General features: G+C 48.1%; 1 protein-coding gene across 2 annotated transcripts in view; it reads left to right on the top strand.

The window, feature by feature from the left end:
* Nucleotides 1-16,654, top strand: part of POMT2 (protein O-mannosyltransferase 2) — a 48,880-nt gene that overhangs the window by 10,459 nt on the left and 21,767 nt on the right. For both annotated transcript variants that reach the window (XM_081228374.1, XM_081228375.1), the window contains exons 3-9: nucleotides 2,445-2,549; nucleotides 4,525-4,633; nucleotides 6,785-6,893; nucleotides 8,485-8,644; nucleotides 10,007-10,113; nucleotides 10,922-11,004; nucleotides 13,378-13,487. In XM_081228374.1, the coding sequence (XP_081084500.1) occupies nucleotides 2,445-2,549; nucleotides 4,525-4,633; nucleotides 6,785-6,893; nucleotides 8,485-8,644; nucleotides 10,007-10,113; nucleotides 10,922-11,004; nucleotides 13,378-13,487 (783 nt within the window). The remainder of the gene's footprint in view (nucleotides 1-2,444; nucleotides 2,550-4,524; nucleotides 4,634-6,784; nucleotides 6,894-8,484; nucleotides 8,645-10,006; nucleotides 10,114-10,921; nucleotides 11,005-13,377; nucleotides 13,488-16,654) is intronic.

Below are 16,654 nucleotides of genomic sequence, written 5' to 3'. Positions count from 1 at the left end.
AACATTTTCTCCTACAGTCCTGACCCCGATACCTGCCCTTTCACAGTGGTCCCAGCCCTGGGCGCCAGGGGCTCCAAGGAAATAGGTACTTTTAAAAGAAATAAAAATACCTGCACATAGCAAAAAATTTGATCAGTACAGAAGGAAATAAAAGGTCAAAAGTTACCTTCCCTCACATTTTTATTCCTCAGAGGCAGCCAGGGTCACCTTTATTAACAGTTTCTTATATATCCTCTCAGAAACTTTATACAAATATAAGTGTGTATGCATTTCTACACACACATATATTAGCACACGTGAACAGCACATTATATATGCAAATGGAATCAGGCTAAAATTGTTGAGCAACTTGTATTTTAAACATAATATATCTTAACTTCTTTCCATGTCAGTACATAAAATGTACCCCATTCTTTTTCATGGCTGTAGATTATTCCGTTATACAGTTGTGCCATAAATTATTTTGCCTCTCTTCAACTGGTGGGCATTTATGTTATTTCCAGTCTTTAGCCATTACAAAAGGTAGTGCAATGAACATCCTTTTACATTTATCTTTTCATAGTTTTGCAGGTGTAGCCAAAAGAGCCTCAGCGGCTGAACTAAAGAGTCACATAATATGCACATTTAGATTTGTGTTAGACATTGTTAAGTTTTCCTGCAAAAATGCTGTGATAATATATACTCCCACCAACAGTGTATGAGGGTGCTTGCTTCCCTCACATCGTTGCCAGCCCTGGTATGATCATACTTCCAAAATTTTGCGAATTTGAGAGTAAAAAATGCTATATCACTGTTTTCATTTTCATGTCTTTCTGAATTACGTTGAACATTTTTCCATATGTTTACTAGCCATCTGTGTTTTGTTTTCTATGAAAACATTTTTCTAGTAAGTTGCTCTTATTATTGATTTGAATGAGTTCTTTAGTTAGGAAATTAGCTCAGAGCTACTTTTAACCTTATGGAAACTGAGAGGGAACTGAATTTTGAGTGCTTGTTAAACGCTTGTCAGAGTGCTAAAAAGTGTTTTACCTACAACACTACCTTTAAGCCTCACAACCATCTGCAAGGAAGGTTTTATTACCTGTAGTTAAGAGATTATTAAGTATTGTCTATGATCAGAGAGCTAGTATGGGGGGCTCTGAGATCCAAACCATCTGTGCATTTCTTCACTCTACCAGGCCAGCCAAGAAGTCTGGGAATTTATGCCAGCACCAGGCGGGTCTGTCCTCTGAGATCCCAGGGGGGAAGGGACATTCATTTGATTGTCATTTGTCAGTTTAAGTTCACCTGGGTATTCGGATGGCTCTGTCTTCTCAATACCTTATATTATTTTACATTAAATTAATTAATATTAAATTAACTTCTGGACCCTGGGATTCCTTTTTTTTTTTTTTTAAATACAGCTTCATAATAATTTACTGCTGAACTTTGGCTTCTTTACCTTGACACAGAACTACAGAGAGTGACGGTGTTTAGAACTACTTAGAGAAAAACGTGAGCTGGTTAGTGGTCCAAATCCAAGCCCCCACAAGCAGCATCGCTGGGAACGGCTTTCCCTCCACACAGCCAGTGTATTCTGCCCCTCCACACAGCCGAACCCGAGCACAGGGGTCAGGCCGAGGCAGCCTGGGGCTGTTACAGATGCTTGATATTTGCTGACAGTTTTTATGTTTTAGCTGCTTCTGATTACGTGTGTGGAAAAGAAAATTTTACACTGTTGATGGTCAAGGAAAGACGGAAATGAAGAGGCTGATCCTCTCGAACATTTTGAAGGATTTACAGCTCCCAGTCTTAGTTTACAGTTGATTTGTTCTGTTTTGGGATGTGCCAGGTTGGCCTCCCTTTGGAATACTGGCGGTAGGAGAAACCAGTCCCTGGCCTTTTGGCATTGTTTCCACTGGGACTTCTCTCCTCCCCTCTGGGGAAATGCATCTGTGTTTGCATTCTGCTTTCCCATTTTCTTCCCTTCTCTCTATTCCTGGTGTGTAGCAACTTGGCCACTTTCCTCCCTCCCCATTCTGACTTGGAACCTCATTTTCTTTTCAGTGGCCCAGTCTCCCAGGAATCAGCCCCTGCCCATGGCCTCCCCCATGAGCTGTCGTGTTTTACTTCGTAACAAATGAAAGGAGGCTGAATGAGAGAGCCCCTCACTGGCCCTGCCCTTTGAATTGTGGGATTTTTTTCTTCCTAAATACTCACTCTGCACTGTTCCCAAGAACTTGGCCTTAACACAAGAGAGGATTTGTTTCAAGCAATGAGCTCTGTAGACAAAAGATTCTTTGCTCTGCAACAGCTGCCGGAGAAAATGTCACAATGGTAGCTCCTTCTATGGACAGTTGTCAAGGGAAGCCAAGGTCTGGGTGCAGCTGGAGGGAAGTTCAGGGGGCGGAGGAATCTTCCCTCTGAGATCTCTCATCTGTTTATTTGTTCCCTTCTCTCCTCAGATGCTGATAGGTCTTGCTGGCTACCTGAGTGGCTATGATGGCACCTTTTTGTTCCAGAAGCCTGGGGACAAATATGAGCATCACAGCTACTTGGGAATGAGAGGAGTAAGGCTTCCTGACTTGCTATTGCCCGACTCAGCCCTGGGGCCACACTCAGTCAGAAATGTTACAGTTGGAAGCCCTGGAGCGGTGGCAGGTGTAGATAAAGGGACTTCGGTGGGGGAGGAGGATTGGACCTGTACCCTGTAGTAGAGATTCAGAGCTGGGGTGGGCAGGAAGGGAGAGAGAGGCCACAGATAATACAGCGATGACACAGACAGGAGGAAGCGCACCCCGTCACCTGTTCTCCTGCCAACGTGAGGCATCAGATTTCAGATCAGAGGGCAGCCCGGGACTCAGGCAGCCGGGAATCTCCTGTAGTCCCAACATTGGCCTCAGCACACTGGCAGGCTACGCGTCCTTCCCCTGCAGCCACAATTGCTAGGGTGTTGCCTACCTCTGAGGGCCTTTATTAACATTTCAGCATCCCCACACCCCTGTCACCAAGTTCTTCTTTCTTTCCCCATGAAGGTGTCAGGCACACAAGGGGTTTTCCAGTCTTTTAAGGGAAGTGTGTGTTTGCCTGGTCCCTCTGTGCTCTGAGTCCCAGCACCAGCCTTGATGGGGCATGGCAGGGCCTAAATACCCAACTGTCTGGGGACCTTGTACCTGGAGCTAATAAGACCTGTGGAAACCATCCTCCAGTGTGGAGCTCTCAGAGCAGGTTGCATTTACAAGCCCCTTTCCTCAAGGACACTGCTTTATCAAAGCAGTTTAGATAAATGCCATGTGATTACTTGTGCTAATCACTGGCTTGTTTGTGTGGTCATACCATTCCATATTAAACAAGAAGTGTCCACTACCCTCAAGTTCATATTCTTAAGTGATTCTGTGTCTTCCTAATGATGTTTGAATACCACATAGCATACATAATTGGATATAGGCCTGACTCACTGTGAACTTGCTATGGAAATGAGAAGGCCAAATATATCAGCCCTGTTCCCTTTCACACTAGAGCACATTGCTTTCTGCTAACAAAAAGTGACAACCCAAATGTGAGAATTTCCATTCCCCTGGGTTTGTCTGATTACTTTTGATGGACAGGATAGGGGGAAGGAGAGAACACTGGTGGTTAAAAACAAAACAAAACTGAAAAACAACCCTCCAGATGCTGAAGTGTCAAGCAGTCTTTTTTCTAAAATCAAAAAACAACCTATAGGGCTTCCCTGGTGGTGCAGTGGTTGAGAGTCCACCTGCCGATGCAGGGGGCATGGGTTCGTGCCCTGGTCCGGGAAGATCCCACATGCCGCGGAGCGGCTGGGCCCGTGAGCCATGGCCACTGAGTCTGCATGTCCGGAGCCTGTGCTCCACAACGGGAGAGGCCACAACAGTGAGAGGCCCGCGTAGCGAAAAAAAAAAAAAATACAACCTATAGATTAAAGAGTGATTCCTGGTGTGATTGAATAAAAGGACCAAGGGAAAAATAACAGAAATAACATTAGAGTTCTCTAAAATATTAAAACACCTTCAGAGAGGTATTTCTCAACTTGCACCCAGTTTCATAACAGAAGCTAGTGTTTATCAAGAGCTTTCTGTGTGGTAATAAACTTTAGCTCATTTAATCTAAAAAGTAAACCCTATGAGGTAGGAACTCTTAAGTTTCACATTACACAGAAGGAGAGGCTGAGATACAGAGATGTGGCTTTGTCAAGGTCACAGCTAGCAATGATGGGACGGTCCATTCCCGGAGTCTCCCACTTGAAATCGTGGGCCGTCTTGCCCACACATCCCTGGCTGAACTTTGCTGATTTCTTGTCAGTGCACAAGTTGGTGCTTAATGGGAACGTAAATGTTGCTTGATTTGATGCTTCACTGTTACACCACCCCTTTCATATTTAAACATATCGCAGGTGATTTTAGGTCACCAAGTCATGCCATCATCAGGGCCCTCCATCTTAAAAGATTAGTTTGTACCGAGCCAAGTAGGTCCCTGCTGCTTTGCTGAGTTAGTTACTTGACTGCTTCTCCCGTCCTTCCATAGTTCTGTGCGTTCCTCGGCGCTTTGCTGATCCCCTTTGCCTACCTCACTGTTCTGGAGCTGTCCCAGTCCCTCCCGGCAGCGCTGCTCACGGCTGCCCTCCTCACCTTTGGTAAGTTGTCCTAGACCACGTTTCTTGGGATATTGACTGCCACACTATGAATGTAGCTGGAAATCAATATGCTTAAAGATCCTGTCTACGGGCCCAGTTCTTAAGTAACTTGAGGATTGGGTAAATGTATTACAAGTCTCCTTTTATTCACTAGTAATACTTACATATATAAATACTTATATGTAGCAAGCCTTTATATTATTGGAGTGGTGAGTTGGTATGGGTAATCCCAAGGAATAGATTATCTGCAAGTTATCCACATTTGAGTTTGGAATGGATAACAAGTTTATGTGTGCTTGTGTGTGCGTGTGTGTGTGTGTGTGTGCGTGTGTGTGTGTTTGAAGGAGGCTTACAGTTCTAATTCTGCTTCTCTTAGGTTACTGTCAAGATTAGTTTGCATTCCTTAAACTAATTTCAACTGAATGCAAAGGTAGATGCCACAGAAGTAGCTGGGTGGCAAGGATAACAAAATGGGAACTTTATTTCTGTGGATAATTCTCACATGGCTAATTGGGAGTTGATCCGTAGAAATTGATCCTGTTTCTAGCCTTGCTCACATGAAAGTGAATTCCTGACCTCGTAGAGCTTAACATTTGAAGAAGTACAGACCAGTTTAGGTGGTGAATTTAGGGGCGATTCTGGCTTTGGTTTTTTTTTCTTTGTCTTCGTTGGGTCTTCGTTGCTGCGCGCGGGCTTTCTCTAGTTGCAGTGAGCAGGGACTAACTCTTCGTTGTAGTGTGCGCGCTTCTCATCGCGGTGGCTTCTCTTGTTGCAGAGCATGGGCTCTAGGCACGCGGGCTTCAGTAGTTGTGGCACACAGGCCTTAGAGTGTGTGGGCTTCAGTAATTGCGGTGTGTGGGCTCAGTAGTTATGGCTCGCAGGCTCTAGGGTGCGCAGGCTTCAGTAGTTGTGGTGCACAGGCTGAGCTGCTCTGCGGCATGTGGTATCTTCCCGGACCAGGGATCAAACCTGTGTCCCCTGCATTGTCAGGTGGATTCTTAACCACTGCACCACCAGGGAAGTCCCTCTGGCTTTGCTTTGACAGATAATGTTGCAAGACTACAGGGTCTCTTTCTAGAGGACTGGTGGCTTTTTCCTTGGGTCTTTAACTTCCCTCTTCAGTTATTCGTTTATTCATTTTTCATTCCACAACTATTTTCAAGCATCTACTCTGTGCTAAGCCACTTTCTTGGCCTCAGAGGATACGCTGATGAGACACTGCTCTCATGGAGCTTGCTCATTAGTGGGGCAGATGATAAATAAGCAAGTAAATTAAGTCTGTAATGTAGCACCTTAAGCAATAAGTACAATGTAGAAAATAGGGTAGGGTAAGGGATAGAGTAATGGGGAGTGACTCTGTTTTAGGCAGGGTGGTCTGTGAAGAGCCCCCTGAGGATGTGGCCTTGAGCAGAGACCTGAGCGAAGCCAAAGATTAAGCCATGCAGAGATCTGAGGGAAGAGTGTTCAGGCAGAGGAAATAGCATGTGCAGTGGTCCTGGTGCAAGGCAGCACTTGGTGGATTCAGGGAACAGCAAGAAGACCAGTGAGGCCAGAGTAGAGTGAGTGAGGCAGAGGGTGTTGGGAGAGGAGGCTGGCTAGGTGGGGAGACCATGAAGGCTTTGGTGGCCGTCTTGAGGCTGTCTGAAGGAGCTTGTTAGTCTGAATGAGATGGGAAGACATTGGAGGACTCAGGCCAGGCCATGATGTAATGAAATTTTGTTTTAAAAAAAAATCACTTCAGCACCTGCATGGAGAATCAACTCCCAACAGAGACTTCATATGAAATGGTAAGATTCTTTCCTGGGTGTATGTAGTTTGTGGCTGCATAAGCATGGTAGCAGAACTCCCTTTTTGATGGTGGACATTAGCAGGAGCCCTCATCTCAGGATCACTGTATCTGAATGAATGACATGATCCCTTTGTGGGTCAAGGGCCTGGAAGCAGTGTGAGATATTCTTTCGTATCATTGGGCTTTGGTGTACCCCAAAGCTGTGGCCTTCCACCTTCCAGATGACTCAGTTGCCCATCTAATCTTGACTGCACAAATGCAACTAAGCACAAGGGGGACTGTTTCTTACCACTGGGGTGTTTGATTCTCAGGGGGGCCCATCTCGGATTCCACTTTCTGACCACTGAGCTCATGTTTTTCAGACACAGGATGCCTCACTCTGTCCCAGTACATCCTCCTTGACCCCATCTTGATGTTCTTCATCATGGCTGCCATGCTGAGCATGGTCAAGTACAACTCCTGTGCCAACAGGTCAGAAACACCATCTTTGGGAGGGGGTGTCAGAAGCTGTGGCAGCTCTAGAATTTCTGTAATGGCCAGGGACAGGGTGGGTGTGGTGCTTCGGGCGGGGGGCACCAGAATAGATATTGCCTGGGAACTGTTTGTCTCCCTGCCCTCAGTGGTTGCAGCCAGTCCTGACTTGGTGATGGCAATAAGGTATATAAAGGTTGGCTTGAAGGGTCTACATCAGTCGAGAGGATCCCTGCAGGCCCCAGTCAATTCTAAAGCTGTTCTGGAGGGCCTGGCCTTCTTCCAGAATAGTCCCTTCCAGATCATCCTTCTGCCTCTGAGAGAGTAGAGTAGGTCATTCATTTTATTCAGACCAAAAGAGCTGGCTCTGCCAAGGCTTTTTCGGAAGTCACCTTGGTTTCACCACAACCAAGCAGCGACCACCAGCTCTCTCCGGATTTGGGTTATCTTCCATGTGCACCACATCCCCTTCCACCTGCCATTTCTTGAACACATACTATGTGCCAGGTACTGTGCCAGGAGCTAGAGGTTCAGGAACACATAGGTCTTGGCTGTTCAGGAGCATTTGCTGTGGCAGGGGGTCAGCCAGGGGATGCGGAGACAGCAGCTCAGAGCACCAGGCGATCTCAGTGCAGCAAGCTTGGGGGCCGACTGCTGGGCTTAGCACTGTGCTCCCCTGCCGGCCGGCTGTATCACCCAACCTCTCTGTACCTCGAGTCCTCGTGTGGAAGAAGAGGCTGATGTCAGGATCTGCCTCCAGGGGGTTGTAGGGATAAGAAGAAAAAAAAAGGTCCTGAAGAACCTAGGGGTAAGACGGGAATAAAGACACAGACCTACTAGAGAAGGGACTTGAGGATATGGGGAGGGGGAAGGGTAAGCTGTGACAAAGCGAGAGAGAGGCATGGACATATATACACTACCAAACGTAAAATAGATAGCTAGTGGGAAGCAGCCGCATAGCACAGGGAGATCAGCTCAGTGGTTTGTGACCGCCTGGAGGGGTGGGATAGGGAGGGTGGGAGGGAGGGAGACGCAAGAGGGAAGGGATGTGGGAACAGATGTATATGTATGACTGATTCACTTTGTTATAAAGCAGAAACTAATAAAAAAAAAAGAAAAAGATGTAAAAAAAATGAGTTAATACGTGTAAAGTGCTTGCAACAATGCCTGACACATAGTAGGCACTCAGTAACTGCTGGCTTTTACAGGGTCCAGAGGTGGCACAAAGGACAGGGCTGCCTGAATCCATCAGGCTTCTCTGGAGTTTCCTTTTCCTTCCACTTGATGGGTCACCACTGAAGAATAAGCCTCTTGCTTACTTGAAGCCCTGTACTTAGCGAGGAAAGCGATGGCCCTTCTCCCCAGAAGAATCACCTACTGACTCTCACACTGTGCTTCCTGCAGTTTCAGGGGTTTCACAGACCACATCCTCCTCGGAGCCATGCATGGTCCCTGAGGTTGGGAGCCCTCAAGAGAGAGGCCACAGTGCAGCCTCCCAGAGTCAGAGGACCTCTGCCTTCCCCATTGCTGCTCTTGCTTTTGAGTTTGGTTCCAGCTGCCAAACTGAACTCTGTGCCTTGTTGATTTTCAGGCCCTTCTCTGCCCCCTGGTGGCTCTGGCTCAGCCTGACTGGCGTTAATCTAGCTGGTGCTCTGGGGGTCAAGTTTGTTGGCCTCTTTATCATCCTGCAAGTGGGGTGGAACACCCTTTCAGACCTTTGGCACCTGTTTGGAGACCTCAGTCTTTCAATGGTGAGAACTTGTAGAAATGTCTTTGCTCCCCCGCTCCTCGCTTAGCAGAGCCAGTGGTCTTTCTCTGCTTCTGCTGCAGGTGGCAGAACAGCTGTGTTCTGGGCCCGAGGTGGGCTGCATCTGGCTGCCCTCTGTAGGGAGCAGGGCAGCAGGGAGTGGGCCATGGCTGACAGGCTGGAGAGGTATAAAGAGAGAGGATGGACTGATATCCTTGGGATTCTCTTTTGGCGTTTATTCCTGCATTGGTTTTTAAATGCTTTGCAAACAACCCAGCCAGGGGATTCTGTCCATCTGGGCTCATGCCAAATGTGTGACAGACACTGGCTGCCTGGGACTTGAGGTAAAATTGGTAGACTGACTTTCTGAACTTAAAATTTTCTTTTCCTGACCCAGAGTTTCTGGATCTGGAGGCTGGTAAGGGCCTTATGGTTTATTACAATATTCTTTATTAAGAGCTGACTCTGTGTCAGGCAGTATGCAAAATGCTTTACCTTCACCATCTCACTTCCTCCTCATAACAAACCCGTGAGGCAGGTAGTTATTACCCTCTTGACAAATGAGGAAATTGAGACCTAGAGAGGTGATAACGTTCCCAAAGTCATACAAGTAGTAAGAGGTAGATCTAGGATTCAAACAGGCGAGGCTGACTCCAGGCCTGAACTATTGATACTTTGCTGTAATGCACCTCTGAACCAAAGTCCCAACAAGTTCATTTATTCATTCAAAACATATAGACAGACCATCTGCTAAGTGTGAGACAGAATATGCAGATGATTAAGACAAGATTCCTGCCCTCTAGAGACAATGGAGAGAGAGAAATAAGAAAGAAAGAAAGGAAGGAAAAAATAAGTCATGGTCCAGCCTACAAGGGCTGTGAAAGCCCAGAGGAGAGCACAAGCCCAGTCTTGGGCAATCCAGGAAGGCTTCTAGGAGGGAGCTGAGGCCCAAAGTTAGGATAAGGAGCAGTTATCCATGTGATGGGTGGGGCTGGTACAGTGCAAGAAGCATGGGGAAAGTGCAGGGCGTCAGTGTGACTAGGATGGAGAGGGAGTGATGAGTGACGATGCTGAAGATGCAGGCCACACCTTGGCAGTGACGTGGGGACAGCCTGGGGTCCTCGGTGAGGGTCTGGACAGGCAGTGGAGGGCTGGCACAGGTTCAGCCCCCTGCAGTGCTTGGTTGGTGGGGGGTGTTATGGGAAGGCTTAGGGTTTCCCCATATCTTTCTTTCTTGATAGCCATTAGTTTTTCAATTGTTTCTGATTATGACTTACACATAAAAACGTACAGATAACACACATGTCAGGCATAAGGCATAATAATGCCTCATATGCCCAGCACCCTGCACTGGCTTGGTTTGCAGGTGACGGTGGGAAAACATCTGACCGCTCGCATCCTGTGCCTCATAGTGCTGCCGCTGGCTCTCTACACGGCCACCTACGCTGTTCACTTCATGGTGCTGAATAAAAGGTACAGCCAGAGCCTTTTCAGTGTCTCGCTTCCAGTCTTCCTCTTGCCTCTAAGCCTATGGAGGGGCCGTGTGATTTCCTGGGTCTGGTTGGGATGCTCGGAGGGGACCCAGGGTTTTTTTCCTGTTGGTTTCCTCCTATGCTCTATCTTTTGGGTACCCTGGCCTGAAGGAAGAAGAGAATGTTCTAATAGCCAAACTGCCCCTTGTCCCTAAACACAGTTCCTTGTGCTTGACAGGGACGGGCCACCATAAGCATGTGCAGTTGGAGTGAGGATACTAATAACAATAACACCAGCAACAGCTCCCATTTAACAGGTAGTGACTATGTGTCAGGAACTGTGTTCAGCATTTTATATACGTTATCTCATTTAGTCAAATAATTCTTTTTTTTTTTTTAAATTTTTGGCCGTGCCACACGGCCTACAGGATCTCAGTTCCCCGACCAGGGATCTAACCCGCGTCCAACCCGCGTCCCTTGCATTGTAAGCACAGAGTCTTAACCACTGGACCACCAGGGAAGTCCCATAATAATTCCTTTGATTTTTTTTTAAATCCCTAATTTATGAATGAAGAATTGAGGCTAAACAAGGCCAGGTATCTTCCAAAGTTCACCTAGCTAGTAAGTGGCTGAGTTGTAATTTGGACCCCAGTTTCTCTGACTCTATCCCCCATGTCTGTCCACAATACCACACTGCCACTCCCTTGTACTTCTTTTAAACCAGCTGTGCAGAGCTCTTCCTAGGGCTCCTGGGAAATCACAGTTTCACTCCATTAATTTGGCTGTCTTCCCTCTGTCTTTCCCGACAGTGGTCCTGGTGATGGCTTCTTCAGTTCCGCCTTCCAGGCCCGGCTTTCAGGAAACAACCTTCACAATGCTTCCATCCCTGAACGTGAGTGTCTCTTGTCCTTTACAAAGGTGGAAGGACAGAAGGGCTTCCTGGGAGTTGAATTGGAGAAGACGATATGACAGCCTGAGTTATCTGAGATGGGCAAAGTGGGAGAGAGATCCAGTTAAATCTGGTCCGAGCACTCAAGAGAGTGAATAGGAACACAGGAAGTGCAGAGGAAGACGTCCTGAGCAACGAGCTCTTTGTCCGTCGTGGCTGTGCAAAGACCAACAGAGAGAATCTGGTGAAGGAACAAGGCCCTTCAGGGCTAGAGGTCAGTTCCCACCAGAGTATCCTGCTACCCGCATCCATTCACTATTCACACCGGGTAACTGAGCAAGTGTTAGCCACGTCGGAGGCTGTGAGTGGATGCCCTCCAGAGTAGAGAGTCTGGAGTAGAGTCTGCAGTAGAGGACCTCTGCATGACATGACCATATGTGTGAAGTATAGAAAGAGGGAACGCAGAGCTGTGGGGATCAAAGGTGTAGGAGATCACTTCTGTTAGGGGGTTGGGGGGTGATCAGAGTGAGTGAGTTGCCTCGGAGTCAGGCCCTGGAAAAATGGGTAGATTTCAGCAGAGGGAGACGGGGGAGAGGGCATATCAGGCAGAAGGGAGAGCATGATCAAAGCCAAGAACAGGGCAAGATTTAAGGCATAGGTTATATGCAGAAAAATACTGGAAGATAAGGTTGACAAGGTAGGTCGGGCCCAGGTCATGGCTTCCTGGAGGCAAGGACAATGTCTTCTAGTCTCTCCAGGGCCTCGAACACAGTGGGCCCGCCTGGAGTATGGAAAGAATGAAAAATAGGAAAGCAGGCAAAATTGGTTCGGAAAGGCAGACACTGGGTTCCACACTGGAGAAATCAGCTTTGAGATGCTTGAGGAAATCCATGCAGTGGGGCCAGTGGGCTCGGGGCTGAGGCTTCCAAAGGAGGACTAGCCAAGTAAGGGGTGGTCGATGCTGTGCGGTGGCTGTGGTCTGTAAGGAAACTGTAGAAAGAGGAAGACGACAGGGTGCGGTCAGGCCACTGGGGTTGCAGGAGGGAGGGGCTGCTCAGGAGCAGTCCGTGAGGGCGTGTGGGGTTGAGATGGGGGACAGAGCATAACCGAGAAGCAGCTGCGGTCAGCAGCGTGCGGGGCTGCGTGTGTTGACCAGCACGAGGACTTAGAAGGATGGAGTGGTGGGGTTAGCAAATTTCTACTCGTTATTTAAAAGGCCTGGCTCAGCTATATTCTCTTCCATTAAGCCCTCCTCTTTTTACTGTTTGGGCAAGAATTTGTTCTACCCTACTCTGGCTCCTACCATGTCACACACTGTCGCACCTTTTTTTTTTTTTTGCGGTACGCGGGCCCCTCACTGTTGTGGCCTCTCCCGTTGCGGAGCACAGGCTCCGGACGCACAGGCTCAGCGGCCATGGCTCACGGGCCCAGCCGCTCAGCAGCATGTGGGATCCTCCCGGACCGGGGCACGAACCCGTGTCCCCTGCATTGGCAGGCGGACTCTCAACCACTGCGCCACCAGGGAAGCCCCTGTCGCACCTTTGATGGAACGTTTGCTGATCATCCTGTGCTGCTCAGTGTGTGACGCCATCGTCCCCAAGACTGGGCTCCACTAGGTCTGTAGCCAGGTCTCCTCCACCTTTGGATCCACCGTGTAATCGATACGGTCTAGCGACCAAATGAACGAACAAAGGGAGACGGGAGCAGCCAGCGCTGGTGCAGTGAGACCCGTTTCGGTGGAGTGGGGAATGGCGGGCAGCCAGATTGCAGGGCGTGGAGAAGAGGGACAGTAAGAAGGCAAAGAGACTCCTCCATAAGCTGGGGCCTGTGTGGGGAGGGGATGGATGCTCTTGGGTAAGCTGTTTACTCTGGGTTTTTGTTTTTGTTTTTTTTAATTCAGAGTAAAAACCCAGAACACCATTGAACAGTTACCACATGTGGTACTAGATTCAAGAGGCACAAAAGGATATATAGTGAAAAGTCTCTCTTAGCAGTCTACAGTAACACTGTATCTTGGAGAACATTCCAGATGAAGATATAAGATGCTTCTTCCTTCTTTATCCCATGGAATGTATATGATAGACCTTGACTGAAGGACAAGTTGTTCCTAGTCTTTTGCCTTGATAATAGCGTTGTTAATACCCAGCTTCTTCTGAAGTCCTTAGGAGGGAGGGGAGGGGACAGGAGAGACTATTTGGTGAACTCCTCTTGAGTTGACTCCACTGGGGTGAGAAGGCAGCCGCGCATCTTGCTTTCGGAAGTCCGGGGCCCAGTGGAGTCTGTTAGGGGTTGGGGAGGCCTGTGGCTTCGGCGGCCCCTGCAGTCAGGGGCAGGTCTAGCGCTGCGCCAGCTCACACCGTCGCCGTCTGCCCGCAGACCTGGCCTATGGCTCTGTGATCACCGTGAAGAGCGCGCGGATGGCCGTCGGCTACCTCCACTCGCACGGGCACCTCTACCCCGAGGGCATCGGCGCCCGCCAGCAGCAGGTCAGTGAGCCCTTTGTGCGCTTGTGTTGCGGCAGCACTAAGCTGTTTGCCATGACTGAACCCTCCCTTCTCTTTCTGGCTTCCTCTCCTTTACCCGCACTGTTTCCCCGGCTTGAAACATCCTTTTCCTCTGCCTAACTCCAGCTTCCTTAGGCTTCAGCTGGGGAGTTCCCCTCTGACCACCATGACCTACCTCTGCCTGCTCCTGGGTTAGGTGCGTCTGGTGTGGGCGGCTTTCTCGGCACCTTTACAAGCCTGTGTGGTAACCCTCTTCGCATTGAATTGTGAGTGCTTCCTTCCTCCTGTCTCTTTGCTGTTTGATTGCTGGCTCCTGGAAGGCTCAGTGCCTGGCACGAAGTGGATGATGGGTAGAGCGTAATGGTTATAAACACAGGCTTGGGAACCAGACTAGTTTATCTGGGTTCGAATCCTGGTTCCACTAGAGTGTGACTTTGAACAAATTCCTTGACCTTTCTGTGCTTCAGTGGGCTCATCTTTAAATTGGGGAAGATAAATAGTACTTCTCTCCATCATAAGGTTGTTGTGAGGATTAAGTGAGATAATCTGTATGACGTGCATGCTGGAGGATTAGCCGTGAGTATGATGTGAACGAGTGAGTGAAACTGTCCGCGTCCACGTTAAGGAGTGGTGGATGTGGCTGTGGTGGATGATGCCTGAGAGGGAGAAGGATGGGGTTGGAGAGGTCCGTGGGGCCAGATTATGGAGAGGCCTTACGTGGTACAGTAGATTTAATTTTGTTCTGTAGACGCTGGGGAGGCATTGAAACTTATTAAGGGATAAGATGTGCTTAGATTTCTAGTTTAGAAGGACTGCTCTAGCAGGAGTGTGGTGGATTGGAAGGAGGAGGAGACTAGAGGCAATAATCATGACAAAGGATGGTGAACGGGAGGCAGAGACCACAGGGAGAGAGATGGGAAGTGATTCAGGAAACTCTTCACAGGTTGAATGTCGGGGCCTGGTAACTGATAGATGTCAGGGATGAGCCATGTCCAGGTCTGTAGTCTGGAGGTCGAGGTGTTTGTGTGATAACGCTGTTTCACCATAATCAGAAATGGAGGAGGAAGCATGGCTTTGGAGATGAGTTTTCTTTGTGTATTTTAGCTCTGGGGCTTGTCTCAGGAAAGAGACGTGAGTGTGTAGCATACAGGTGTCAGTGACACAGTGGGATGGGTGACATTGCCCTGAAGGGAGGTGCAGAGGGAGGAGGGCCAGCAGAGGAGCCCTGGGGAGCAGTAGCACGTAAGGCAGCGTTAAAGGCGCTCAGAGTGGCGCCGGTAGAAGCGGCTGAGAAGGAAAGGGTGGACGTGGGGGGCGGTTGGAGGAGAACAGGAGGAGAGTGCCGAGCAGAGGGTCTCCAGTGGGAGGAGACGCCGGCAGTTTAGGTGCTGCAGAGACCTCGGAGAAGGTGAGGACAGAGGAAGAGGCCTTCGAAGGGCAACGTGGGAGGCCTGGCAACTCTGACAAGGGTGGCTTCCATGGCGTGGGCAGGGCGGAGGCCTCAGATGCAGTGACCCGAGGAGAGGAGAGTGCGGAGGTCGGGGCTTCAGGGCTGGCTGCTGCTCTGAGAAGCTTGAAGTGAAGTTTCTCTTCCTGCAAAATGACCAAAATCTTTACTTTGTGAAAAACGTTTGCTTCTCAAAATATTTTATTGTTATTATTTCCCTATTTACTAGAAAGTTGACCCAGAGTATTGGGTTTTGGTATCAGTTTCCCATTTTTTTTTTTTTTTTTTTTTTGCGATATGCGGGCCTCTCACTGTTGTGGCCTCTCCCGTTGCGGAGCACAGGCTCCGGACGCGCAGGCCCAGCGGCCATGGCTCACGGGCCCAGCCGCTCCGCGGCATGTGGGATCTTCCCGGACCCGGGCACGAACCCGTGTCCCCTGCATTGGCAGGCGGACTCTCAACCACTGCGCCACCAGGGAAGCCCAGTTTCCCATTCTTGACTCTCTGCTTCTCTCTAGCGCAGTGGTTCTCAACCCTGGCTGCGCTTTAGAGTCCACTGGAGAGCTTTTAAAAAATTCTGATGCCTGAGGTCCACCCCAGAGATTCTGACTTAATTGACCTAGGATGGGGCCCATGCATTGTGCATTTCTGTTTTGGTTTTCAGCTCTCCAGAAGAGTCTAATGTACTGCTAGCCCTTCCATAGTGATACCTTGCTACTGGTGTCACGTAGGAGATAAAGTTACAGATGTGGTGACCAGGAATATCTATACTGTGCAAAGGGAGAGAAGAGCCACGTTCTGAAAGGCCCTATTAAGCTGGTCTTAGTGTTACACACTTGAAGCCCATGGGTGGAGGCATGAAGTTGTGACAGTCATCTAGAGAGAGCACATTAGGCCAAGGGACAGAGAGCCTGGCTTTGTCACTGACTGAGTCACTGAGCATTTCACAGTCTGTGTCTTCATCTGTAAATTGCGGGGACTGCACTAAATAACCTCTAGTAGTCCTCTCTGCCCTGTAGTTTAATGTCTTGTTAACAGCTCTAGGTCTCGATTTTTAAATGTTTTTAAAGCATAACGTTTATAAAATAAGATTGGAAAGTGTAGAAAAGTATAAAAAAAACCTTAAGTTACACATAATCCAAGATCAATGTTTATCCACATAGTGTGATGTACAACATTCTGCTGTAATAGCTTACCTGTGTCCCTAGGAGACCTCATACTATAAAAAACTCCATTGTAAAAATAAATGTTTCAAGGGGAAAAAGAGGCCATGGACTATATTCACAATAAATAAGTGATTTTTCTAATAGGAATTTTAATGATAATGGTTTTTGTAAAAACAAAAAACAAAATGACAGCACAGAGTGCACACACGAGCACCACAAAAGCTTAACATCCTTGAGCAAAATCAAGTTGGGTGAACTTGATGTATGCAGCTTTTGTTGGGGAGTGTGGACTTAATTTATCTGTGGCTGCCACAACTTTTAACTTGTATGTTCTTAATACAATTATCCCTAATTATTTCTGAGAAAGCAAAAGCCACTGAAACAAAGCAGCCATAATACACGCGTAATTATTTTCCTACACGCTAATTCCAAATCTCTTTGCAAGTAAATAAGTCATGTTTTGTCCAATTGGAGTTATTAAAACTCACGTTGTAAGAGAGATGCCTTTGTTTCCGTTGCTTCTGGGTATTTATGTG

The sequence above is a fragment of the Mesoplodon bidens genome (assembly GCF_964165515.1).
Source record: "Mesoplodon bidens genome assembly, chromosome: 3".
In the NCBI taxonomy this organism is placed as follows: Eukaryota; Metazoa; Chordata; class Mammalia; order Artiodactyla; family Ziphiidae; genus Mesoplodon; species Mesoplodon bidens.
Note: the sequence above shows the minus strand (reverse complement) of the source record. Positions and strands in the feature narration are given on the sequence as shown.